The sequence below is a fragment of the Parus major genome, unplaced genomic scaffold, assembly GCF_001522545.3.
Source record: "Parus major isolate Abel unplaced genomic scaffold, Parus_major1.1 Scaffold402, whole genome shotgun sequence".
Lineage (NCBI taxonomy): Eukaryota > Metazoa > Chordata > Aves > Passeriformes > Paridae > Parus > Parus major.
In genome coordinates this window covers 16,680-40,308 of record NW_015379312.1, presented here as the reverse complement: position 1 = coordinate 40,308, position 23,629 = coordinate 16,680, and the positions used below count along the sequence as shown (strand labels likewise).

The 23,629-nt window shown below is 51.2% G+C and overlaps 3 protein-coding genes across 12 annotated transcripts in view; all 3 read left to right on the top strand.

The window, feature by feature from the left end:
• Nucleotides 1–1,955: 1,955 nt before the first annotated feature.
• HORMAD1 (HORMA domain containing 1) lies at nt 1,956–15,519 on the top strand. 7 transcript variants are annotated; one of them, XM_033511626.1, is made up of 16 exons: nt 1,986–2,030; nt 2,572–2,611; nt 2,884–2,939; nt 3,304–3,448; nt 3,804–3,867; nt 5,093–5,129; nt 5,502–5,522; nt 5,621–5,647; nt 6,250–6,317; nt 8,163–8,314; nt 8,873–9,129; nt 9,567–9,624; nt 12,186–12,253; nt 12,937–13,020; nt 13,432–13,541; nt 14,651–15,519. In XM_033511626.1, the coding sequence occupies exons 3-16, from the start codon at nt 2,907–2,909 to the stop codon at nt 14,688–14,690; spliced, it is 1,164 nt and encodes a 387-aa protein (XP_033367517.1). In that variant the 5' UTR covers nt 1,986–2,030; nt 2,572–2,611; nt 2,884–2,906; the 3' UTR covers nt 14,691–15,519. The 7 variants fall into 7 exon arrangements, with proteins under 7 accessions (XP_033367519.1, XP_033367517.1, XP_033367515.1 ...); XM_033511627.1 differs by lacking the exon at nt 1,986–2,030 and adding an exon at nt 2,133–2,220 and having other exon boundaries at nt 2,498–2,611; XM_033511629.1 differs by lacking the exon at nt 1,986–2,030 and adding an exon at nt 2,138–2,220.
• A 366-nt stretch (nt 15,520–15,885) lies between these two features.
• On the top strand, nt 15,886–22,812 carry GOLPH3L (golgi phosphoprotein 3 like). 3 transcript variants are annotated; one of them, XM_015616298.3, is made up of 5 exons: nt 15,886–15,984; nt 16,520–16,736; nt 20,822–20,953; nt 21,070–21,184; nt 21,742–22,812. In XM_015616298.3, exons 2-5 carry the CDS (start codon nt 16,557–16,559, stop codon nt 22,167–22,169), a joined length of 855 nt encoding a protein of 284 aa, XP_015471784.1. In that variant the 5' UTR covers nt 15,886–15,984; nt 16,520–16,556; the 3' UTR covers nt 22,170–22,812. The 3 variants fall into 3 exon arrangements, with proteins under 3 accessions (XP_015471784.1, XP_015471785.1, XP_015471782.1); XM_015616299.3 differs by having other exon boundaries at nt 15,887–15,984; nt 16,545–16,736; XM_015616296.3 differs by lacking the exon at nt 15,886–15,984 and having other exon boundaries at nt 16,211–16,736.
• Nucleotides 22,813–23,304: 492 nt separating this feature from the next.
• Nucleotides 23,305–23,629, top strand: part of ENSA (endosulfine alpha) — a 4,279-nt gene continuing 3,954 nt past the window's right edge. The window contains exon 1 of one of the 2 annotated variants that reach the window (XM_015616300.3): nt 23,305–23,463. In XM_015616300.3, the coding sequence (XP_015471786.1) occupies nt 23,407–23,463 (57 nt within the window). In that variant the 5' untranslated portion in view covers nt 23,305–23,406. The remainder of the gene's footprint in view (nt 23,464–23,629) is intronic. The other variant, XM_033511622.1, reaches the window with a different exon arrangement.

Genomic DNA, 23,629 nt, shown 5'->3' with positions numbered 1-23,629 from the left:
CATGGCCGCCACGGCTCCCGGCCGTCACTTCCGGGCCCGCGCCCGCCGCGCCACGGCGCTTCCGGCCGCTGCCATGGCAACGGCGCGGCCGCTTCCGCCCGCTGCTGTGGGGACGGACGTGGCACCGCGGGGTCACGGAGTGATGAGGGGCGGAAAGGACCCCAGAGATCACCCGTGCAACTCCCCTGGATTATTCCCACGTGTGTTAGCCCAAGTGTTATGGCATTTTCCCAAAATGAAGCCTAAATACGTGACTTTCTTTTGACCCAGCTGCAGTCTGAATGCGCCGTGTGCCATTTTATCCCAGGGCAATGTAGAAATTACAGCGTCTAATGTAAAGGCTTATCATTGCTTGTTAATAACAAATCATCCACACATGGCACAAAACCCGATTCAAATGGTAATTTCACAGCCCTTAAATCAACCCCCAATATCTGTGAAAGAATTCCAGAATTCCAGAGTGGTTTGGGTTGGAAGGGATCCTAAACTTCACCCAGCCATGGGCAGGGACACCTTCCACTGTCCCAGATTGCTCCAAGCCCCGTCCAAACTGGTCTTGGCCACTTCCAGGGATCCAGGAGCAGCCACAGCTTCTCTGGGCACTCTGTGCCATGGCCTCCCCACCCTCACAGGGACGAATTTCTGCCCAATATATAATTTAAACCTACTCTCTATTAATTTGAACCCATTCCCCTTTGTCTTGTGACTCTTGCAAATAGCCTTGTCCCCATCTTTCATGTAAGTTCCCTTTGGGTACTGGAATGTCACAATTAGGTCATCCCAAACCCTTTTCTTCTCCAGAAAATCCCAAACCTGCCCATGGATGGGTGAACCTTAGGATCCCTTCCAGCCCTAACCATTCTGGGATATTCAGTTGGATCAAAAGAAAGCTACGTGTTTAAGCTTTATTTTAGGCAAATGGCAATGGACAATAGGTCTGGAAAGAACAGAGGCCATAAATTTGTCCAGACACTACAAAATAAGTTACAAAGTTTTCTTGGAAGTCATGGGATTTTGTTGGCCACGGATTCCTTAAGGCAACTAAGTCTCTGGTTGAGGCAACCAACAAAGAGATTGAATCAATTGGTTGTGCAATTGGTGCCTTTGTGCTGTCCCTGTGCCAGTGAGGGCTGGAATGGACACCAGGCATTGGGACTGTGTGACATTTATCACGGGCAAGTGCTGGATTCTGCACCTGGGACAGCGCAACCCTGGAAGGAGAGGCTGGGGAAGGACCCGGGGGTCCCGGTTGGTGGCTGGTTGGATCACAGCGTGTCCTGGCAGCCCAAAGTGTCACCTTTGGACACGTGTCAGCTGTGTCCTGAGGGGCAGCAAGCCCTGCATCGCTGGCCGGGTGAAGGATTTGTTCTGCTCTGCTCTGGGCTGGGGTGGGCTCACCTTGAATCCTGTGTGTAGTTTTGGTAATGTACAAAAGATATTAAGCCATTAGAGAGTATCCAAAGGAGGCCATGAGGATGGTGAAGGGTCTGGAGGGGCCATAGGAGGAGCGGCTGAGGTCACTTGGTCTGTCCAGCTGGAGGAGACTGAGAGGCCACCCCAGGGATCTGTGCCTTCTTCACGATGGGCAGCTCCCTCTAACCAGGGACAGCACCCAAGGGAATGGCTGGAGCTGCGTCAGGAGGTTTAAGTTGAGTATCAGGAAAATGTTCTTTCCCTAGAGAGTGGTGGCACTGCTCAGTCTCCCCGGGGAATGGTTACAGCTCCAAGACTGCCAGAGCTCCAGGAACCTTTGGACAGCACTCTCAGGGCTGCACAGGGTGGGGCTGTTGGGATGTCTGCGCAGGGCCAGGGGTTGGAATGGATGATCCTTGCTGATGCCTCACAGCCCAGAATATTCCACAATTCCCGGGCCCCTCAGAGAAGGGGCAGCAGCTGCGCATGCGCGGCTCGCGCGCCACCTTGGCGCCAAGCGCGCGGCGGCGGCTGAGCACGGGCCCCGCCCCCTGTGTTTGCGCACGGCCCCTCCGCAGAGCCTGCTGAGGGCGAGGGCGGGAAAAGGCGCCGTGAGGGTGAGGCCTGGCGGTTCCTTCATCTACCTGTCACCTCACATTGTCCTGCAGTTTTTCGTCGATTATCTCGCTACTCTCCCACACCTCACCTCGCCCTCACAGCCGAGGTTTTGTTGGCCGTCGCTGCTGTGCCGTGTTCTGTCTTTGCGCTTACATCTTCCCCCTGCCTCAGTTTCCCTCGAGGAAGCAGGTGGCGTTTTTTGGGCTGAGGCTGCTGGGAAGCGGCTCCTTCCTCACAGCGAGGCCGAACTCGGCTGCGTGCTGTGATCGGGGGCGTTTATGGAGGATTGCTGAGGGGAGCTCAGTGCTCTTCGTAATCCAGAGCTCACTTCTAACTTGGGAAAGGTGTTTTCCATGGCCTCGGGTGTGGGTGCATTTGATAGTCCTGAACTGGGGTGGAAGGCTTGTGTGGAGTCAGGCTCATGGTGGTTAGGGTTCTGTTTCTCCCATACTCATTTAAATTACAGATGGAAACAACTCAAGTCTGGGGGTGTTTGAAATGTGAGGAGCCTTTTCATAAAGTTCTTTGAAAATCCTGTAGGTTGGGTGCCAGTTAGCACGGAAGAGAATTGCTTTTGGAGGTTCGTATTTCATATAAGTACACATATAAATATACTAATTATTGCATCCTGTAGCCTCAGGGGGGGCCTGTGCTGCTGTGAAAATCAAGCATCTGATACGGGGGATGATGAACTGTCCTGCTCTGTTTCATGAAAATTACATGTTTGAGCTGGCGAATTTTGCAGGAGGTGTTTGTAAATCCAGGGAATGCCCTGGAGAAGCTGGAGAGCTGCAGGCTGGGCTTGCTGCTCTTCTCTTTATCCAGGTGCTAATGCAGGTGTTTCATTCACAGGCACACACAGGAGTCTCTGCAGAATGGCAACTGCTCAGAAGCAAAGGAACTCTGTGGTACAGTTTTGTTTGTGTATTTCAGCACAGTAATGGGAAAAAATGGGGGGTTTTGGCTGGAATAGTGCACCCAGGTGCTGTGTGATATTTCTTCCCATGAAAATAGGCTAATTCAGTCTTTTAATTATAGATAAAGAATATATAGAAAAACTTAAAGAAAAATAATCTGAACTTTGTTGTCATGTGCTTGGTAGAAACCAGCTGTGTCCTACAAATAGTGTAACACCAAGTGAAAGGAATGTGTTTATAAACCACAAATGTCATACTTTTCAATTAAATTAAAGTTAAGGCATTGAACAGGATTGACAACCGTACGGGTCTGTTGCTGTAGGTTTAATTGGTTTCTTTCTGTGATTTTTTTCAGAGTGCAGTTGTATTTCCCAAGAAAATAGCCACAGAGCAGCAATCCCTGATGCTGGTGAAGAGGCTCCTGGCAGTGGCAGTGTCCTGCATCACATACCTGAGGGGAATCTTTCCTGAAAGTGCCTATGGAACCAGATACATGGATGGTAACAGGCTGTTTTGTGAGAGATTGCAAAAAGCTGTTGTCATGGAGTTGTTTTTAAAGCCACTTGGTCTTTTTAATGAATGGATGCCATTTCAGTGCTCTAATGGAAATGTCACTAATGAATTAATTAAATTTTGTTATTACTGCTGCTAACTCAGCATTGAAACTATGTTCACGCTTGTCAGTAATGTTAATTTTAGTCTCTTCTTGATTTGCACTTTGAGGAAACAAAACTTTTCCTTGCACTTTGTCCTGGGTAAATGTATATAAATGTGTTTTTTGGTTTTTTTGACAAACCTTTCCTTGCACTTTGTCCTGGGTGAATGTATATAAATGTGTTTTTTGGTTTTTTTGAGATGTCTCTGTCAAAATTCTGCGGGAAGACAAAAACTGTCCTGGCTCTACCCAGCTGGTGAAATGGTAGGTTGATTCCAGCACACAGGTAACACTTCCTCACCATGTAAGTGCTCAGAGGTTCATTCCTGGTTGTTTGGTTAGGAGGCAAAAAGTTCTCTTGTTGTGAGCAAGCAGCCCACATTTGTGTCATGGATGTAACAATCGTATTTCCAGAAAGGTTTTCAGCTCAGGGCTTAGGAGAGCACAAATCTCTGTTTGCAGGGTGACTATACTTTATATTTGTTATGTAAATACTAAATATCTAATGCTATGTGTTTGTAAACGTCATTCCTCTAGGTGCTCATGAGTACTCAAGGGTGCACAGAAATGCAAAAGTAACCAGTAGTTCCTCCCTAGTTGATCAGGAGATTCGGTGTCACCATTTTGCATCTCAGATTTGAAGGTCTTGCTCACAGATTTTGTAAGAGAGTGGGACTGTCAGGCTTGCTCAAAAGCAGAGCTGTGCCTGCCAGTGACAGTCTGCCTGCTTGAGCACTGCCACAGCTGGGTGTGACTGTGTGTGACTGTGTCACCTGGGGCTGAGCTGCTTATTCTGCTTTTCTTTCTGCTCACAGGAACTGTGAGGTCTGTTCTGGGTGCTCTCCTTGCTTTTTAGAAACCTCTCTAAGGCCTTAGTTATTTATTCCTGTAATACTAAACCAAATTTTTGTTTGTTGACTGTAATTGAAAGGAAAGTTAGAAAAAAAAATAGGGAAAGTTTTGATTCCCTGTTTGGCTGCTGTTTGGGTGTTACATAAAAAGGAAATGTCAATGTCTGAACAAAGGTAATAACTCCTTTGTGCTTCAGCAGTGTTGCTGTTCAGCTGAATTACTGATTTATGATGAAATCATGGAATGGTTTGTGTTGGAAGAGACCTTGAAGCTCACCTTGGTCCAACTCTGCCATGGACAGGGACACCTGCAACAACACCAAGTTGCTCCCCTGATTAATGAATGCTTGTGTTGGAAGATGTCTGAAGTATTGCAATATGTTTTTACTGATAGATGATTTACCTACAGATTATATTTTTAATTATTCTTTCAAGAGCTTGGGGTGATTTGGTGTTACAAAATCATTACTGCTATTAGCAGTATCACTGCTAATGAGATAGAATGATGGAATAAGTGTTATTTATTGCTATAATACAGAAAGAGTGAACACAAGAGTTTCATTTTTTGGTGCTACTTGATTTAGTGAGAAACAAGTGAAAAGTAGTAGCAGATGGCCAACATTACTTGGTTTTTGCAGGATGCTAGGATGCTATGATGCCTTGCAGAAGAAATATGTAAGTCTTCCAGTCTCATTTCATTTGTATTGAAATGTTTATTCAAAGTCCATTATCTGCCAGTGTAGTTGTAGGGCTGCTCAGGGAGTAGCTGAGCTCAGTCAGCTGCAGTGTGGGATGCACAGACATTTCTGCATAAAATCCTTGTAAACAGCAGCACAGAAAGCTGGGGATCTGTGGGTGTTTTCTTCTGCAGCTGAGTCCTCTCCTCCACAGAAGAGGAGTGAAAAGGACAAGGATTTTCTTCCAACAGGCCTGTGCTGCCTGTCTTGGATTCCAGAGTTAGACAGACAAAGCAGCTTGGGCAGCAGAAATGGGCAATGGAATATATTTAATGTTATTTTTTTTTCTCTCTGTTTATGTTCCTGACAGCTGAGACAGATTGTCCTAGCAGTGAGTATCTCTGAAAGGCAGGGACACATTTTTAGGGGATGACCTTTGAGGAACGTGCAGGTCTGATTCTGATTCCTCTCTTTTCATTAAAAATACAGGTCTGCACCCAGCTGGACGATCCTCAGGTAAATCTGCTGCAATATCTCACAGGATGACTGATGATAGTATGGGTATAGTGAAATGTGTGTACAAGCAGGAATATTTAATGTGCACATTTATAAAAAGAGGACATGTTGAAATACCAGGTGTGAAAATGACTGGAGTCAGTGGGAATTGCCACATGTGGAATTGCATTTGAGTGTCCAGTGTCAGGTTATTCTCAGGCTGGTGCAAGAAACCAAAATGTCATTGCAGAGTGAGATCTCATCCTAAGTCTGCCTAACAACTTCATGGGACTTCTGTGGGAAACACAAAACCCACTGGATATCACCACATCTGTTCCCTGTGTGAAACATTTTCATAGTGATTGAAACTGTGCTAAAAACTTCAGCTGGTATTGCAAAATATTTTATCATGGTGATTCCTGGAACAGAATCATCATTTTTATTAGCTGACAGTTTTATGCATTATTACTGTTAATTGTTAGAGGATTAGGAACCTGTATTCAGCATGTGTAAATGGATGGGAGTTGGGCTGTAGGTGCTTTATTTTAAGGTTAACAGATTACTGAGAGAGCTGCAGCAGGAGTGTTTAAGATTAGTTTAATAATTACTGGCTTTGTTTGCAGACAGTCACAGAGTGTTACCACTTCAAGTTCACGTACACCCACAATGGGCCGCTCCTGGATTTTGGCAGGTACAGCCCCTGGGACTGTCCCTTGGACACACCTGAATGTCAGAACTCTGCATTTGATCTGTTTGGGGCTTGCTTTTTAAGTTCTGTATCTTCAGAGTAATTTTATCAACATACACTACTAGCGTAGACTTGCTAAAATACAGTTAATAATTTTGTCTGAGTATGTTCATAATTTTAATATCCAGTCAGAAGATGATGCTCAATGTCAGTCTGATGCTCTGTGACCAGGATCTTTGAGATATTCCATGTGGGGGGGGGTGAAGCTTCATACCAGATTTACTTATCTGAAGATACTGAATGTTACATGGAATTCCTCATTTAGCAGAAATGATAGAAAATACCCAAAAATCACAATAGAAATGTAAGCTGCACTTAGCAAAGCTACATTTTGATAGATTGCTCAGTGATGCTGGAATTCCCATTGCTGAGATAAGCCCAGTGTGAGGACACTGGGCATCCCCAGCCATGGGGAGGGGATCCCTGGGTTGAAACTGTCAGGGGACAGGTTTGGACTGGATGTACAGAGGAAATTCCTCCCTGTGTGCCTGGGGAGGGCTGGCACAGCTGCCCAGAGCAGCTCTGGATCCCTGGCAGTGCCCAAGGCCAGGTTGGATGGGGCTTGGAGCAGCCTGGGACAGCGGGAGGTGTCCCTGCTGTGGCAGGGGTGGGTCAGGTCCTTTTGATGAACTCAGGGAGAAGCAGTTGATGGGGACCCCACCAGTTCACACCCACTCAACCCCCATAACTTTGTCTAAAATGAGGGCCCTGCTCAGCTCTCCATGTGCTGAGATCAGGTCACCTCTGGCAGCAGCTGTGGGCAGTGGCACCCTGTGCTCCTGCTGGAGCTTTGGGGACACAGCACTGCCCCACCTCTCCTCCAGACCCTCTTCCACCACAGGGATTTACTGCTCAGTCACAGCTACAGGGAAATGGCTTATTTTAAGGCAATTAATTGAAATACAGTTAATTGATACCTGACAAACTCCTCCCAGCTTCCCTCCTGCATAAAATGCTCCTTAAATTAAACAAGGAAAGATTGCAGTGCTGAAGGCTCTTGGGCTGGGCTCAGTTCCTTACCTGTTAAAGGGGCTGTAACAAACACTGGGCTGTGAACTCTTGGCCACACCAGGTTGCCTTAGTGGAACAGCATAAATTCCTGTAAAGATTAATTTGAAAATAGGTATGAAGCCACTTCTCTGGCCTCAGCACAGCAGGAAATAACCAGCTGGAGAGGGATGAGGGGTTTGAACCCATCACAGTTCAGGGAATGCTTCCAGAAGACAGGGACACACAAGGAAACAGCTCCTGGTACCTGCCCTGCTGTGCAGGTGCTCAGGTGCCTCAGCTGGGAGCTGTGAGGAGCTGGGGAACAGAGGGAGAGGTTATAGCATCAGGGTGGGATTTGGGTCAGCTTCTGGTGCAATGGGAGCATGGAAATGTTGGAGCTGGGTGTCAAGAGTCCCTTGGGCACCGAGTTTATTATCATTACCTTGTGTCCAGGTGAACAGAGTGACTTTAACTGAGGGAAGTAGGTAGGACTTGATGGAACTGGGGCTTTCACAAGTACCTCTGTCTTTCAGGTTGGGTATTCAAGCACTGTGTGATGTGGGATAGAGCAGTTAGTGCCAGGTGCTGATCCCTAAACTCTCCTGATGTCTGTGGCTTAGGGTTTGATCTCCCAAGGGGTGGAGAACGTGCAGGACTCAGGCAGGGTTAGGAATTGCAATGTGTGTGGTCTCAGACCTTGGACAATAACAGGATGTTGCTCATTTCCATAATCTGTTAAACAGTCATCTCTCAGTGCTAGAAACTGCTTACTCTGTATCAAAAATAATCTGTTTTTAGCAAGGACAAGAAGTCAGACTCCACCATCACCTGTGCAGACACCAAGAAGGCCAGCATCCTCCTCCTCCGCAAGATCTACATCCTGATGCAGAACCTGAGCCCTCTGCCCAACGATGTCTGCCTCACCATGAAACTCCTGTACTATGATGAGGGTACATGTCACCCTGCTTTATCAGCTGTGTTCAGACTCTGGAAAGCAATCCAGAGGAAGATTTCAGTGTATGATCTTTGTGGCTGCTGGGACTTGTTAAATGAGGTTATTGCACATGTGGCTGTTTCTCACAAGTTTTGAATCCCAAGGGGAAGTGACGTGATCTCACTGCAGGAACACAATCCTGGCACTGAGTTCCTTGGATTTGGCTGTGTTTTAAAACACTTGGAGTTTCCCAGAGTATGTTGGGCTATAGCACAGTTTGCCAGCCTGGTTCTGGTTTGGTGGCTGTCCAAATGCCTGGCTCTGCTTTTGGAGTATGTTACTGCCTTACAATGACAAATGGGAGCTTCTGTTTTCTCTCTCTGTATCTATAATCTCTTCCAAAGAGCTTTAACAAAGAGAAAAGAACTTCATTTACTCCAAATTGAATATTGATTACTCCCCTCCCCACACAGTTTTTTTGCAGTAACTCTCTGTATTTAAAGGGGAAAAGAGTTAAAATTAGTTTTGCAAGAGCCAGTTTCATTCTAAGATGTTTAATGAATTTTCTCTGCAGTTACACCCCCTGATTACCAACCTCCAGGGTTCAAGGAGGCCAGGGATGAGGGGCTGATGTTTAATATGGAGCCCCTTTACCTGAATGTGGGGGAAGTGCCAACGCCTTTTCACATGCTGAAATTGAAAATTACAACTGAGAAACAGCGCATGGAGAATGTTGATAAGAACACCCTAAAGCAGGGGCAGACTGCTGAGCTTCTCCAGGTGTTTGGAGTGAGCAGAGATGATCCAGAAGAAGAGAGCCAGGACATGAAAGTAAGAGCAAAGACTTTGTTTTGTGTAGCTTTATGAATATTTTTTTGTGTTATATCATCTGGAAAAAGGCCATTACTGTTTCACTGTGTGTAAGCCATAACCCCCTCTATTTTCAGACATGGCTAAGCAGGACAATATATCTTCAATCCATTTCTTCCTTAATTTTACTGCTCTGGTTTGCAGCCTGTCAGTGTTCAAGCAGTGCCTGTGCACGAGGAGCAGCAGGGTGAGCAGCAGAGGGACAGCTGGTGCCATGGGGACACTGCCATGTGTCCAGCACAGGGCACAGATGAAACCTCTCATCATCCCATGTCACAGTCACTTATTTCAGTTTATTCCACCACAAATCCATCTAATCAGTGTGTCCTTAATCATCTGAGTAGAAACCTCCTGCCTTGTGTGTCTGCAGTAACTGACAGACCTGTTTCTTAATCTAGGAGAACCCTGTCTTGGATAATGAAGATAAGAATCATGTAAATACTTCAGAAGCTCAAGGTAATATTTCTATAAATTTTTCAAGTCTCTGAGTTGTGCCTCTTTCTTGATGTTACTTAAACAAAACTCTCAATATATATATCAATATATATATTTCTGTATTCAAATTTTCATTATATTCTTCACATATATGACTGTGCCTTTATTTTCTATCAGGGCTTCATTCTGTGAAGCACTTGGTTAACAAATGTTAACATGTTAGAACATGATTAACATATTTTCATTTTACTGTTCAAAATTCGGATTTTCTGTTCCATTTTATCAGATAAGCTAAATTGAATGGGGTTTATATTTAGAAATAAATTTTATTTTTGTTACTAATAATTACTGATTTATTTAGTTTTTGATGATACTTAGCACATTAAACTTGCAGAGGTCTTGTAGTGTTGAGTTCATTATTGCAGACCTGGGAAGCAGAATTCTTAGTGCAAAAACCAGTGGTCTGTGTCTGTTTGTTTTGTTGTTTTGTTTTGGTTTTTATTTCAACTTTCTGTGCTTCAATTCAGCAGAAATCCCACTTTCAGCCACCTTTTCCCCTGCAGGAGCCCAGAATCCCACTGTGCACCCCACACCTTCAGCCTGGGGCTGTGGAGGAGTTGAGAGCTTCAGGGCTCTTGTGGGGTAGAGGAGCTTTTGTGTTCTGGCAAGCCCTGAGGAACACCTCCAAAAGGAGCTGCTCATGGCTCTGGTTTGCTGCTCCTGCTGCAGTAACTTCACCAGACTGGGTTTTGTTTTATGAATTTGTTTTATGTTTGTCCATGCTGCTTCCTGTTCGAGTGCCTTTTCCAGCTGGTTGTGCTCTGGGCACCTGCTGCCCTTTCCCTGCACTTCGATAATTGCAAGTGAACTTTTTTTGCCAGAATAGAATCCCAGAATGGTTTGGCTTGGGAGGCACCTCAAAGCTCATCCAGTGCCACCCCCTGCCATGGGCAGGGACACCTCCCACTATCCCAGGCTGCTCCAGCCTGGCTTTGGGCACTGCCAGGGATCCAGGGGCAGCCCCAGCTGCTCTGGGTGCTCCCCACCTTCCCAGTGAACAATTCCTTCCCAGTATCCCATCTAACCCTGCTCTCTGTCAGGGTAAAGCCATTCCTCCTCGTCCTGTCCCTCCAGGCTCTTCTCCAAAGCCCCTCTCCAGCTCTCCTGGAGCCTCTTTAGGTACTGGAAGGGGCTCAGGGGTCTCCTTGGAGCCTTCTCTTCTGAACAATCCCAACTCTCTCAGCCTTTCCTTGTAGGAGAACTTTAATAGGTACAAGTTCTAGCAAAGTATTTTTGTTAGTATGAATCACACAAAAATGAGTTTCCTCAAGTGTTTTTCCTAACAATGTAAATAAAATCCATCAGTAAATAACTGTCCTGGCTCCTCCAGCCCTGGAATGTGCCCTGGAAGCTCCCCACTGCTGGCTTTTAATCAGAGCTCCAAGATGTGGACCCAGACTGTCTCCAACTGAAAACACGAGACACCAAATTGTCCTCAGGGATCTCAGGAGCTTCCTTTTCAGATTTTAGATAAGCCAGGAGGAAAAGCAGAGGATGGTTTGTGTTCACATTTCCCAACTTAGCCCAGGGGCCTGAAGATTGAACTTTGCTGCCAAACAAACTGCAGAAGGGATTGCTCCTCTTGGAGGGGCTGTATAGAAGCATCCAGACAATCTGGAACCCATTTGCTATACAGAAAGTATTTCAAATGTTTGGTTTGGGGTTTTTTGAGGAGTAACATGTGCAGCTTTGCCAAACCAGCTGCCATTTCCGTGCTGTTCAAAAATAATGGTGGAAATGTGTTGGAAACAGCACATGTAGATCAGAAATGTCTGTTTTGACAATGCTAGTAGGATGCAGAACTGGAATAACCACATGAAGGTGTGTCTGATTCTTCAAAAAAGTCATAAAAGTTCCAAGACCATGCAAAAATCCAGCAAATTTCTTGTCCTAGGGAGCTGGCAAATGTTTTATTTACAGGAGCCATGAGACACAGGGAAACACATTTGTCACCCTGAAATTCTTCTGTTGTTTCCACAGCTGATGCATGGTCACCCATTCACCATTCCATGTTTTTATCTGTATCCTAGAAAAACAGCATGAATTAGGAACAGCAGCTAAGCTGCCTGGAACTGGCTGTTCCCCCCTGGGGCCTGTTCCTGCAGCTGCAGGCAGTGATGGGACTCTGCAGCTGGGATTGCTGTTTGGGTGTGGCTGGGGCTGGACCAGAGCAGCCTTTTCCCTGTCCTGCAGCACAAAACAGGCTCCTGAGCCTTGAATCGAATCCCTTCAGCAGGGCAGCGTGTGAAGGAGCTGGGGATCAAACCCACCTTTGCAGAGATTCTGTGTGTAAACCTGGGCTACTGCAGTGAGCTGGAGTTGGGGACAGGAAGTGACTGAGTTGAAGAGTGAGTTCAAAGCTTGGAGTAAAGGATGTGCTGGACACAGAGAACTGGAGCCCTCTGTGGCAGCTGTTCCCAGCAGTTATAAAGAGTTCCCTGGGGCACAGGTGCTGTTTGCTCTAGGTTGTTGGTGTGCTGTTAACAGCTTCATTTAACTCTCCAACTCTTCCCTTCTTTCAGAAAAGAATTCAACCCATGAAGAGGAAGCTGGAGGGATCCAGACTTCCCACCGTGTTTCTAATTCTCAGGTAGGAAAACTCTGTCATCTTCAGCTTTTACTGGAGCTTCTGTGAAGCTCCTTCTCTCCTTTGAACGATTCATGGGTAATCTGCTGAAGCCTTATTTCCCACAGTCACTATTTCCAGCAACAAAATGCCTTCACATTTTCCTTCCTGGGGTTTTCCAGAACTATTCTAAAGCATTGACAAAAGGCTGTTCCTCTCTAGTACAGCTCTCAAAACAAACAGATGCTGTGACTGTTACTGAGTGAAAAGGGAAATGTAATTTCCATGTTAATAAACTGCCTAAAAGGAATTCCACTGCTAATTCTGACAAGCCAAAGCTTGTTTATAAGTTGATTAAAACTTAAAAATTCAGGTTATATTCCCTGCATGTAGAAATTGGTGGCATTTATACATGGAGGACTTCTTCACACAGGTCCTCAGGATTTCTTAAAACAGATAACTGTAGGTAAGTGTGAGTGATTTACTGTATAAAACCATCACATGCTTCTCTCTGCCAGGGCCCTCCAGCACACCCAGCTGTAAAAGCTGTGATTTCCATGGGTAATCACTGTTTAAATACTCCCATATTTCAATTTTGGCTCAGGCACTGCACAGAACAGTGAATGCCCCAGCACTGAGCCCTGCTGTGGTCTTCAGTGTGTATTTTTTGCTGCAATCACAATGCAAAATCTATTTTCTGATTTCAGGTTGATCATTTGACCCATAAAACGTCTGAGCTGATTGTGTCAGAGAGCAGGACAAGAAGTGGAAAGATATTCCAAAGCTGCATTGTTAGTATCAGTTTTAATTTAGTTTTCATCATTTATGTTCCAAACAGTGAATTAAACTTGGAGCTTGAATGCATTTGCTATTGACAGAATGAAATTCTCATTGCTTCCAAAATTCCCATTCAATTCAACACTGTCCAAAAGAATTCTGTCCAAAGAGGTAGAAGCTGATTTGGTGCAGGTAACAGAGGTTGAGAAAGATTCCTTTGTTTTAATTGATATCCTGCTGGGAATGCATTTAGCCAGATTTCCTGCTGGTTTGATCCATCAGGGGAGTTTGTGCCAGCAGAGATCCCCAGCACAGTTCACTGAGTGTTTCCTTGGGAAAACAAGGAATTTATCCTTCCTTGGGAAACACTGGGCTAAAATGATAACCTTCATTCCAAGAAAAATCCTTTTTATTTGCTTAATCAGGTCAGTCTGGCTGCTTGTGGGGACCCAAATCCTTCCTACCTGGCACAGCTGGAGCAGAGGTTGTGTCCAGGCTGGAATTTGACCCAAAGTCTGTGCTGCTCCTTCACTGAGTGAGTTTGGCAGCTCTGGGAGGCTTTGGGGCCTTCACCAGGTATTTGGAATACTGGGAATGCTGAGTGAGGGGCAGATCCTTCTCCAAAACCCGTGGGGTGAATTTTTATCTCTTCTTTTACACAATAAATTGTTCCCTGTGAGGTGGGGAGAGGCTGGGATGGAATTCCCAGAGCAGCTGGGGCTGGAAATGTCCCAGGCCAGCTTGGACAGGGCTTGGAGCAGCCTGGGACAGTGAAAAGTGGCAAGAGTGGCACTGGATGAGCTCTAAGGTCCCTCCCTGTTTTTAACCAGTCATACTCAGAGCTTTTTCTTACTCAGTGATGTGACCAAAAACAAGAGAAGGTTGTTCCATTTGCTCGCTATCCCTGAGTATTTTTCAAAGAGGTTTTGCTGAACTTAATAATAAATTTATTAAACAAAACACAATTGCTTTAAATAACCAAAAGGGCAGTGGAACTAAAGGTTCATTGTCATCTTTTCCTGGGAGAGGCAGGAGCAGCAGGGCAGCTCTCAGGAGGTTGTTGGGTGCTGAGCAGCCTCTGCAGGGTGCTGCTCCCTCTCCCAGGGCTGCTCCTGGAATGGGGCTGTGCAGGACAGTGGGCAGCACTGCCTTGGAATCACGGGAATCATGGAATGGTCTGGATGAAGGGACCTTAAAACCCACCTCGTGCACCCCTGCCATGAGCAGGGACACCTTCCACTACCCCAGGCTGCTCCAAGCCCCGTCCAGCCTGGCCTGGGATACTTCCAGGGATGGGGAATCCATGGAATAACCTGTGCCAGGGCCTTCCCACCCTCACAGGGAACAATTTCTCCCATATCTCCAACCTCAATTTCCCCTTTTTCAGTCTGAACCATGACTCTGTCCCGTGCTGCAGGTCCTGATGGCCACAGCTCCTCACTGCAGGAACACATCCCAGCAGGAATTCACCCCACCCTTCCTGCAGTTGGTCCCTTCAGCCAGGAACTGCCATCCAGATGTTCCCAGCACATCTGGGCAGGGACTGGAGGCTGTGGATGTGCCACACCCCTGTCAGGCTGAGGGTGGGCTGTGCCCTGTTCTGACACCACGGAGCTCCTGTAATTCCTTGCTTTTCCCTTGCAGGTGCAGCAGGCTGGGCTCTCCTCCAGCCAGGACGTGCTGACCAAAAGGAGGAAGCTCAGCGAGCCCAAGGAGCAGTTTTAGCTGCCCACCACCGCTGGCCCGAGTTCTCTGCTCCCATTCTCTTGTTCCACGTCGCTGTTGGGTTTTAAGGATCTGTTCTGCTCCATTAGCAGTCCCCCAGGAGTGTGTTTTAAGGAAGGAAAATGTCAGGAAGCCCAGCTGAAGAATTTCAAACTAATTTTGTGCAGGGACAGCAGGCAGCAGCAGAAATCCTCGGATTTGGGGGTTTGTGGGTTGGCTCCAGGTCCTGATGGTGATGGAGGAAATTCATCAGTTTCACCAGTGCCTTTGGGCTGTGGTTCCGAGCTCAGAACCTGCCTTGCCCCAAAACCTCTCCAGTTTTGGGGTGATTTCCAGAGCTTTCCAAAGGGCTGGGCTGTCAGTTACAGGTTGTTAAGAGTTTTGGGGTTACAGTGTTTGCTTTTCCTACCGGGACAGTTGGAGGAGTTGGATGCTCTGCATTTCTGCCAGACCAGAAGCACCATACTCAGGTGAAAATCCAGCCCTCTTCATGCCTTAAATTCCAGCCTCCCTGCCAGAGAAGGCAGGGATCTCTCATGCCAGGTCTCCAGGCCAGGAAGAGCCGTGGCAGCGTCTGTTCCAAGGTGTCAGAGCACGGGGAGAACCTGCGTGTCCTTGGGACGATTTCTGGCACAGCTTTCTCCTCCAACACCGAACCCTTCCTTGTCCGGCTGCCGTCAGGGGATGGAGGCACGGCCGGGGACAGCTGGACCATTCTTGACGGTTTTGGCTTTGCAATTAAGAATGTTCATCATCAGTCCTCTATTAAACGGCGTTCGCCTTCGGCAGCAGCGAGCTCCGTTACCGGAGGGATGGGCCGGGAGCAGGGAGAGGACGGGAACGGGAAAGGGACAGGACAAGAAAAGGAACGGGACGGGAACGGGATTGGACACGGAATAGGACATGGGACGGGACAAGAACAGGAACGGGGATGGGAACGGAACGGGAACGGGACAGGAACGGGAGAAGGGATGGGAAAAGAACGGGAGAGGGGATGGGAACGGGACAGGAACGGGAGCGGGGCAGGACACGCGGGCGGGGGCGGAGCCACCCTTGACAGACAAGAGGAAGTCCCGCCCCTCTGCCCATCCCGGCCTCGCTCATTGGCTGCTCCGGCCCGCGCGGGTTCCCATTGGTCGGAGCCGCGGCGCGGGCGGGGCCAGCGGAGCCCAGGAAGCGGCGGCGGCCCCGGGGAGGCTTTTCCTGCCCGCGGCCCCGGAGCGGAGCGGGCCGGGCGGACCCGCTGGGCCGCGGTAAGGCCGCGCCGCGGTGAGGCCGGGCAGCGGGCGGGGGGCGTTGGCAGCTCCCCAGCCCTCGTGTGGGGGGTGAATCTTCACCCGCGGGGCGCTGAGGCGGCGGGCGGGATGCAGCGGGGCTGGTCCGGCGGGGCGAGACGGAGCGGGCCGGAGGAGCGGGATACAGCCGGGCCGGGGCCGGGAGGGGTGGCACAGAGCCCGGAGGGTGAGGCAGAGCCGGGCCGTGGTTGGGAGGCGGCTGGGACACAGCGGGGGCCGCGGGCGGTGGGATGAGGCCGTCCCGGGACGCTGCCGGCGCCCCGCGTCCCCTCAGGGTGCGGGACCCGCCCGTGAGGCCTCGGGGGCTCCTCTGCGCCTCAGGGTTCCCGCCAGAACCTGCGGCTCCCACCGTGCCAGCACCCCCAGGGGTCACTCCCCTCCCTGTCACCGCCTGCGACACCGTCCTGGGAAGGGGAAGCTGGAAATCCCGGGGTCCCGCGGTCTTGGGGAGTGGGTTTGGGGGCTCAGCACCGGCACTGCCCGTCGTGTTTAGCAAAGCTGGGCTCTCCCGTGCCCAGCTGCAGCGGGAGATGACGACGCTCACGCACCGGGGCCGGCGGGTGGAGGGCAGGAACTCGGACAAGAAGCCGGACAGCGAGGAGGATGCGGCTGCGGACAGGGAGCTGAACGAGGATGATCCCGATGACTCCAAAGACATCCGGCTCACGCTCATGGAGGAGGTGCTGCTCCTGGGGCTGAAGGACAAGGAGGTGAGGCAGGTGTCTGGTGGCACGTGGGCAGTGGTGTGGCAACACTTGGTCAACCTGGACTTGAGGCTCTCGGGGAGCAGGAGAAGGGATTGGATGGATTCTTCTCAACGCTCTCCCTTAGACTCTTAAAACCTGCTTAGAATCACAGAATCATGGAATGGTTTGGGTTGGAAGGAGCTGTAAAGCTCATCCAGTTCCAAACCCTCGCCATGGGCTGGGATGCCTTCTGCTATCCCAGGCTGCTCCAAGCCTCATCCAGCCTGGCCTTGGACGCTTCCAGGGATCCACGGGCAGCCACAGCTGCTCTGGGCACCCTGAGCTGTGGATATGGCTGATAACTGCTGTCCCACCAGCTCTGCCTTAGGGACAGTGGCAGGAGGCGAGAGGTGCCCTGGGGGTGTTGTTTCACTGCCCTGTGCACAGCAGTGGTGGGGTTGTTCCTTCCAGGGCTGAAGCCATGCATAGAAAGAGCCTCACCTGGTTTATCAAAGGGTGAACATCCTCCTCTCCAGCCTCAATGCACCCTCCTGTCCCACAGGGACACCATGAGCACTGCTCTGCTCTTGAAAAATTCATGTGGAAAAGAGCAGAGGTAGCTCTTGAGGGAAGAGGCAGAGGGCAGCAGAGTCAGCTGGGCTGGGAGCTGGAAGCAGGCACAGGCTGGGTCTGGACCCACAATGGAGAGGGAACAGAAGCTGCACCTCTGGTGGCTTCCTGGGCCAGGCAGGAGTGGGGATGGGGCTGGGTGGGAATGTCAGCGCTGGGAGCTCCTCCTGTGTGCCTGCCACTGGCTTTCCTTGGCAGCAGTGGGGGGACTGCAGAGCTGGGTATTCCCAGAGGGCTGTTCCCTGTGGGAAGGGAATCCTGATCAAACAGAATTGATTGGTGTTTATCAGCTGCCAGGAATTCTTTTATCAGCTCTGCCTGGAAGGAGCTGTGGGCAAGGGGAAGATGCCTCCTGTCGAGTTCTCTGAGCTGCCTGGCCCTGCCTGTGCTGTCCCTGGGCCTGGTCTTCACCCCTGCATCCATCTTCTGGATCAGCTTGAGGAATCTCCAGCTGTGAGGGTGGTGAGGCCCTGGCACAGGTTATTCCATGGCTGCCCCATCCCTGGAAGTGTCCAAGGCCAGGTTGGATGGAACAACCTGGTTTGGTGGAAGGTGTCCCTGCCATGACAGGGAGTGGGATTGGTTGATTTTTAAGGTCCCTTCCAACCCAAACCATTCCAATATTCCAAAATGTGCTATTCAGGAATAGTAAATAGGGAATTGTAGAGCAGGGAAAGCCAGCCAGGTGCCCCATGTGCTTCTTGGGGTGACATTGGCAGAGCAGAAGCTTCTACAGAGGCTTTCCAGCTCCAGGAACCCTCTTTGGTCAAGATGGAACTCAGTGATCCTGGAGATCTTTTCCAGATGTAACAATTCCATGATTCCTGTGCGAGCCTGTCTCCCACCCTGAGGAGCTGTGGTGGATTCATTCCTCAGGGCTGGGATTAAGCCCCTGTGAGGTGCCTGAACCTTGTTTTTCCTTAGGGCTCTGCAGTTCTGGATTGCTCCCAGCTGGTTCTGTGCTGTCACACGGATCCAGCCCGGATCCAGCCCGGGGGAGCTGCGGGATGTGACAGTGGCAGGAGCTGGGGCTGTCCTGTTTGAGAGCCCCAGATAACATCTAGGAGCCAAGTAGGAAGTGGCAGAAGCTTGAGGCTGTAAAGGGAACACAATGCAAATAATCCTGGAGCAAATATTTGAGAGCAGCCTGGGAGTGGGGTGCCGTGGGCTGCTTTTTTTCCTGGGCTGTGTTTGGTGTTCTTGGCTTGGTTAATGTATCCTGGGAATGGCCCTTCAGCCACCAGGAACCTGGGAGAGCACAACAGATACGGGGGAAAAAAACCTTGTCAAACTTTTCTTTTTTTTTCCATCCTGTCCTTCCACATTCCTGTCCCACATGACCAGAGGCAGCAGCAGCCTGGCCCTGAACTGAGCTCTGTTTTCACAGCCCGGGTGTTCACTCATGGTTTGATGACTGGGGAAAAACAAGACAATTTTGGCCAAATTCTATGAGCTCACGGTGTAATTTCATTATTTAAAGTACCAGTCTGTCCATGTAGGAGGACCTGGCTGCAAACCAGCCTGGCTTTTGTAACCAGTCTGATTCCAGGAGCTGGAAATAACGCAGGAGTTTTCAACTGGTTTGGAATTTAAAATTTCCTAGGGGTAACGTGCCCTTGAGGCCAGGAAATCGAAACCTTTGCTCGTCTTCACACCCTTTCCTGGAAAACTTGTTTGTAAAGCCATGAGCAAAACCCAGGAGCGGAAACTGGGAGGGCAGGAATGAAAGGTTCCTTTGTCTTCCCTCACAAGGAAATGAAGAAAGCAAATAAAGATTTTCGTTTCTTTTATGGTTCTCTGTGCTGGGCAAGCCCGGTGTCCACATGTCCTGCTCAAACAGAGCTGGGGACAGGAATTCACCCATGGGGCTGGAAAACCTTCCCTGGGGGAGGGCTGAGGGCTCCCAGCCTGTTTTCCTTGGGAAGGGGCTCACTGGGTCACTTTTCACCAGTCTCCTGGTAGCTTTTAGACCTGTCCTTCCCTCCCTGTCTCCCATCCAGAGAAAGAGCAGCAGAAAGGGATTTTCCCACCAGGAACCCATTCCAGGAGTATTGGGGTCTCCCTTCAAAGCAGCAGGTCGTGGCTTTGATCCCACTGGGATCCCCCTTCCCTTGGGCACACCTCAGATGCCAGCCCAGCCCCCTGAGCCTCTCCCTGAGCCCTGGCTGCTCCTGCCTTGCCCTGAAATCCAAGGAACTGTGTTGGCCCTCACTGGAACAGCAGGAAACAATCGGGTTTTGTTCTCGTCAGGGAATGAAAGAGGAGTGGAAGAAGGGAAGGGAAAGGTCACCTGGGCTGTCCCACTGCTCCAAACCAGAGCCAGCTCTCTTGGAAAGCATCAGCTGAGTGTTGTTGAACCTCAGGGAACAGGAAATTCCCTCCCTGCCCTTCCCTGGGCTTCCTTGTCCAGGTGGATTTTTCTCCCAGCTCCGATCTCCCTGGCTGCAGTTCCAGGCCAGGACTGTCCTCTGCACAGTTCTCTTCCTTTTTGCTGCTCCCTTTTATGTGTCTGATCTCCCTTATCTTCTTCTCCCTCTGCCCTCTTTTTCCTGGGTCAAATTCCTTTTTCAATTCCTGGTTCTCTGGGGGTTGTATTTCCCAAACCTTTGCACCTTCTTCTTTCCCAAATTCTTTGCCTTTGGAGCTTGCAGCTCTCAGGATGAGGCCACATCAACAGCCTGGAGTGCCAGGACAAGGAGGGATGGCTTCAAATCGATAAAGAGGAGGTTTAGATGGGATTTTGGGAAGAAATTCCTCCCTGTCAGGGTGGGGAGGGCTGGCACAGGTGCCCAGAGCAGCTGTGGCTGCTCCTGGATCCCTGGCAGTGCCCAAAGCCAGGTTGGGACAGGACTTGGAGCAGCCTGGGACAGTGGGATGTGTCCCTGCCATGGCTGGGGGTGGAACTGGATGATTTTTAACATCCAATCCAAGCCATTCCATGGCTCTGTGAAGCTCCTGTGGGAACTGGATCTTGCTGGAGCCCCATGGCTTGTGGGGAAGCTCCTCCCAGGCTCTCAGGGGGGCTGGGGTTGGGGAATTTCCTCAAGGAGAAGAGCAGATTGCAGCTCCCCTGCCACCAGGCACATCCACAGCCAGCAGTGGGACAGAGCCTGGCAGAGCTCCTGGGTGGGTGCAGCCCCTCAGCAGCAGCCCTGGCCTGCTGTGCCCATGGAAATAATCCCATTTTTCTCACTTTTCCTTGGATGTTTTGTGCCCTGGGGCTGGCTGGAGCCTGTGGTTGTGGGTGCAGCAGGGAGGGCACAGCCTGGACCGCTCAGGGTTTGCAGAAGCTTTTGGGCAGGCTAATTGGATATTGGGATAATTGGAGCTTCTCACCTGGTGAGGAAAATCCATCCCTCTGGAAATCTGGGAAGCTTTGGAGAGACAGGAGCAGGGAAAACTCCTGGACAGGGTCCAAGCAGGCCAGGAGGGACAGGAGGCTGAAGAGAAGAAGAATTCCTTCCCATCTTCTTCCCCAGGGCTATACCTCGTTCTGGAACGACTGCATCTCCTCGGGGCTGCGGGGCGGGATCCTCATCGAGCTGGCTCTGCGCGGCCGCATCCGCCTGGAGCCGCTGTCCCTGCGCAAGAAGAGGCTGCTGGAGAGGAAGGTGAGGCTCCTGCAGGAACCCTGCTGGGCTCTGGGGTTCTGCCCAGCCCATCCTGGCAGCGGGATCTGCTCTGGCTCTGCCCCCAGCCCAACCCCGTGTTCCTGCTGCTCCTTCAGGTGCTGCTGAAGTCGGATGCTCCGACCGGGGATGTGCTGCTGGATGAGACCCTCCGGCACATCAAGGCCACGGAGTCAGCAGAGACGGTTCAGACCTGGATTGAGCTGCTCACTGGTAGGGCCAGGTGGAAATTCCATTGTCCCCTGTCCAAAGATCTCCCAGAGCCCACCAAACACACCAAAACCCATCCAGGGTACCGGGTCCAGCATCACCCTCTGCACCCAGAGCTCCAGAATCTGGTGGTGACAGAGCCCCAAAACCACCCTGGACCCTCAAATCCCTCCAAAACCCCTCTCCCTGGCCTGGCCCTGGATCCCTGGGCCATTCCTGGAGATGGGGAGAGCAGGGGAAGGCTGAATGTGGGGGCAGAGAAGGCTTTTCTGGGTGTTTTTTTGTTGGGAGCTCAGTGGAAATCTTGGACCTCACTCCCCGTTAGTTCCTGCTGGCCTCACCAAGGCTGGGGTAACCCACAGGTGGAGGAAGCTTTGGATCTGCAGGGATCCAAGCCTGGGATCTGGTGTGTGTGGCCCCTGGGAGCTCTGCCAGGTGGGAGAGGAGGCTCTGGGTCAGGCCAAGGGATCAGGGTGGCAGAGCCCTGCAGGACAGAGGGACAGCCTGGAAGGACACCGGGATTGGGAAGCAAAGCTTGACCAGAATCTCCCACCCCTCAGGAGAGACCTGGAACCCCTTCAAGCTGCAGTACCAGCTGCGCAACGTGCGGGAGCGCCTGGCCAAGGCGCTGGTGGAGAAAGGCATCCTGACCACGGAGAAGCAGAACTTCCTTCTCTTCGACATGACCACACACCCCGTCAGCAACACCTCCGAGAAGCAGCGCCTGGTGAAGAAGCTCCAGGAGAGCGTCCTGGAGCGCTGGGTCAACGATCCCCAGCGCATGGAGCGCAGGACTCTGGCTCTGCTGGTGCTGGCCCACGCCTCAGACGTGCTGGAGAACGTTTTCGCCAGCCTGGCTGATGACAAGTACGACGTGGCCATGAACAGGAGCAAGGACCTGCTGGATATGGACCCTGAGGTGGAAGCTGCCAAAGCCAGGGGCACCGAGATGATCTGGGCCGTCCTGGCAGCCTTCAATAAGTCCTAAAAGCCACCTCACACGGTGTGGGGGAGACCCTTGATGCGAGCCAGGGGTCTCCCCAGAGGGACCTGGAGTTCCTGGGGCAGTGGGTGGGCTCAGCCTGGGGAGGGACCAGGGGATTTTGCTTTCCCCTCCCCAGGCAGGGGTGGGAGGTGAGAGCCCCCACCACCACAGCCCCGTGCCTCCAGGGAGAGGTGGCAGAAGCTCTTCACTCCTTAACCCTTGGGGATTTCCTTCTGAGGCCAGTGCAGAGCTGGGGGGGCAGAGCCTCGGCCCGGGAGCTGCTCCAAGAGGTCAAACCCCGGCGCAGACAGGGCTGGGACACACTCCTGGGTGCCTCTCCCCCAGCCAGGGCCTGCCTGTGAGCTGTGTGGGTTCCCCTGAGGAACTCACAACCCTCCTGGGAAGGGTTTGGGGGTGTTGGGCAGTCGGGATCACCCCTGTCCCTGGCTGGCACGGGGCACCCAAACCTCCCCCGCGTGTCTCCATGGAGGAGCAGCTCTGCAAAGACCCCCAGGCTGTGCCCCCATGGCTCAGCTGCTCTTTCTAGTGAGGAAAAAAGTTAAACTGTGATTATTTTTGTTCACAACCCCTTTCCTTCCTCCCCCACTTTATTCTTCTGTAGTTCACTTAAACGTATTTCTCTGCAGCCGCAGGGTCTGTCTGTGTTTCAGTGGGTGCAGCTGCCAGGAATTGGCATTTCAAGGGGCGCTGGCAGTGCTCGGGAGGGCCGCGGTGTCCCCGGGCTGGTGACACTGCTGTCATGAGCTGCGCGTGGTCTCAGCTGCTGCTCCCTGCTGGGTGGGGTGGGTCCCTTTTTCCCCAGGCGGGGACAAGGCCGGGGGTGGTCGGTGCCGTGGGGGATCCCCCCCGCATCCCCCGGTCCTGCGCGGCCTCCCCGCATCCCCGGGCCCCGGTCTCGAACCGGCGACACTGAGGGACAGGAGCACCCAGAGCTCCGCCTCTTTCCCCGCCCACTCGGTGTATCCCGATTCCCATTGGTCACTGTTCCTGTCAGTCACGGGTGCCCCGCCCGTTTGTTTGCACTACCTCGTCTCTATGTCCCGCCTTCCACGCGCACTGATTGGTCAGGTGTGATGTCACTGCGGCCCGTTCTGTGCGTTCATTGGGTGGAGCTGCTGTCCGTTACACAGCAGAGGCGGTGGAGGCTGTGACGGCCATTTTGGAGCAGGGCGCGGGGCCGGACACAGCGGAGGGAGCGCGGAGACCCCCCCTCTCCGCCATGGCAGCCCCGCTCGGTACCGGCGCCTTCACGGAGGAGACCGGGCAGGAGAAACAGGTGGGGGAAGCCCCGGGGGTGGAAGGGGGAGTACGGCCGGCTCCCACTGGCTTGGCCGTACGTCCCTCTTTCCAGTCCTATGCAGGGATTGGTTATTTCTGTTGTCCGTCTGGCGAACGCCGAGCTCTGATTGGCTGTGCGGGCTGGGGGGTGGGCGGGACTTCCG

Bases quoted from the DNA above. Each gene is read 5' to 3' on its own strand.
- HORMAD1 (XM_033511628.1), top strand. From the start codon at position 2,907: ATGGCAACTGCTCAGAAGCAAAGGAACTCTGTG. The intron at 5,130-5,501 runs GTAAGTCTTCCA...TGTTCCTGACAG, and splicing joins ATGCCTTGCAGAAGAAATAT to CTGAGACAGATTGTCCTAGC. The intron at 9,130-9,566 runs GTAAGAGCAAAG...TTCTTAATCTAG, and splicing joins AAGAGAGCCAGGACATGAAA to GAGAACCCTGTCTTGGATAA.
- GOLPH3L (XM_015616296.3), top strand. From the start codon at position 16,257: ATGAGGCCGTCCCGGGACGCTGCCGGCGCCCCGCGTCCCCTCAGGGTG. The intron at 20,954-21,069 runs GTGAGGCTCCTG...CTGCTCCTTCAG, and splicing joins AGAGGCTGCTGGAGAGGAAG to GTGCTGCTGAAGTCGGATGC. The intron at 21,185-21,741 runs GTAGGGCCAGGT...CCCACCCCTCAG, and splicing joins CTGGATTGAGCTGCTCACTG to GAGAGACCTGGAACCCCTTC.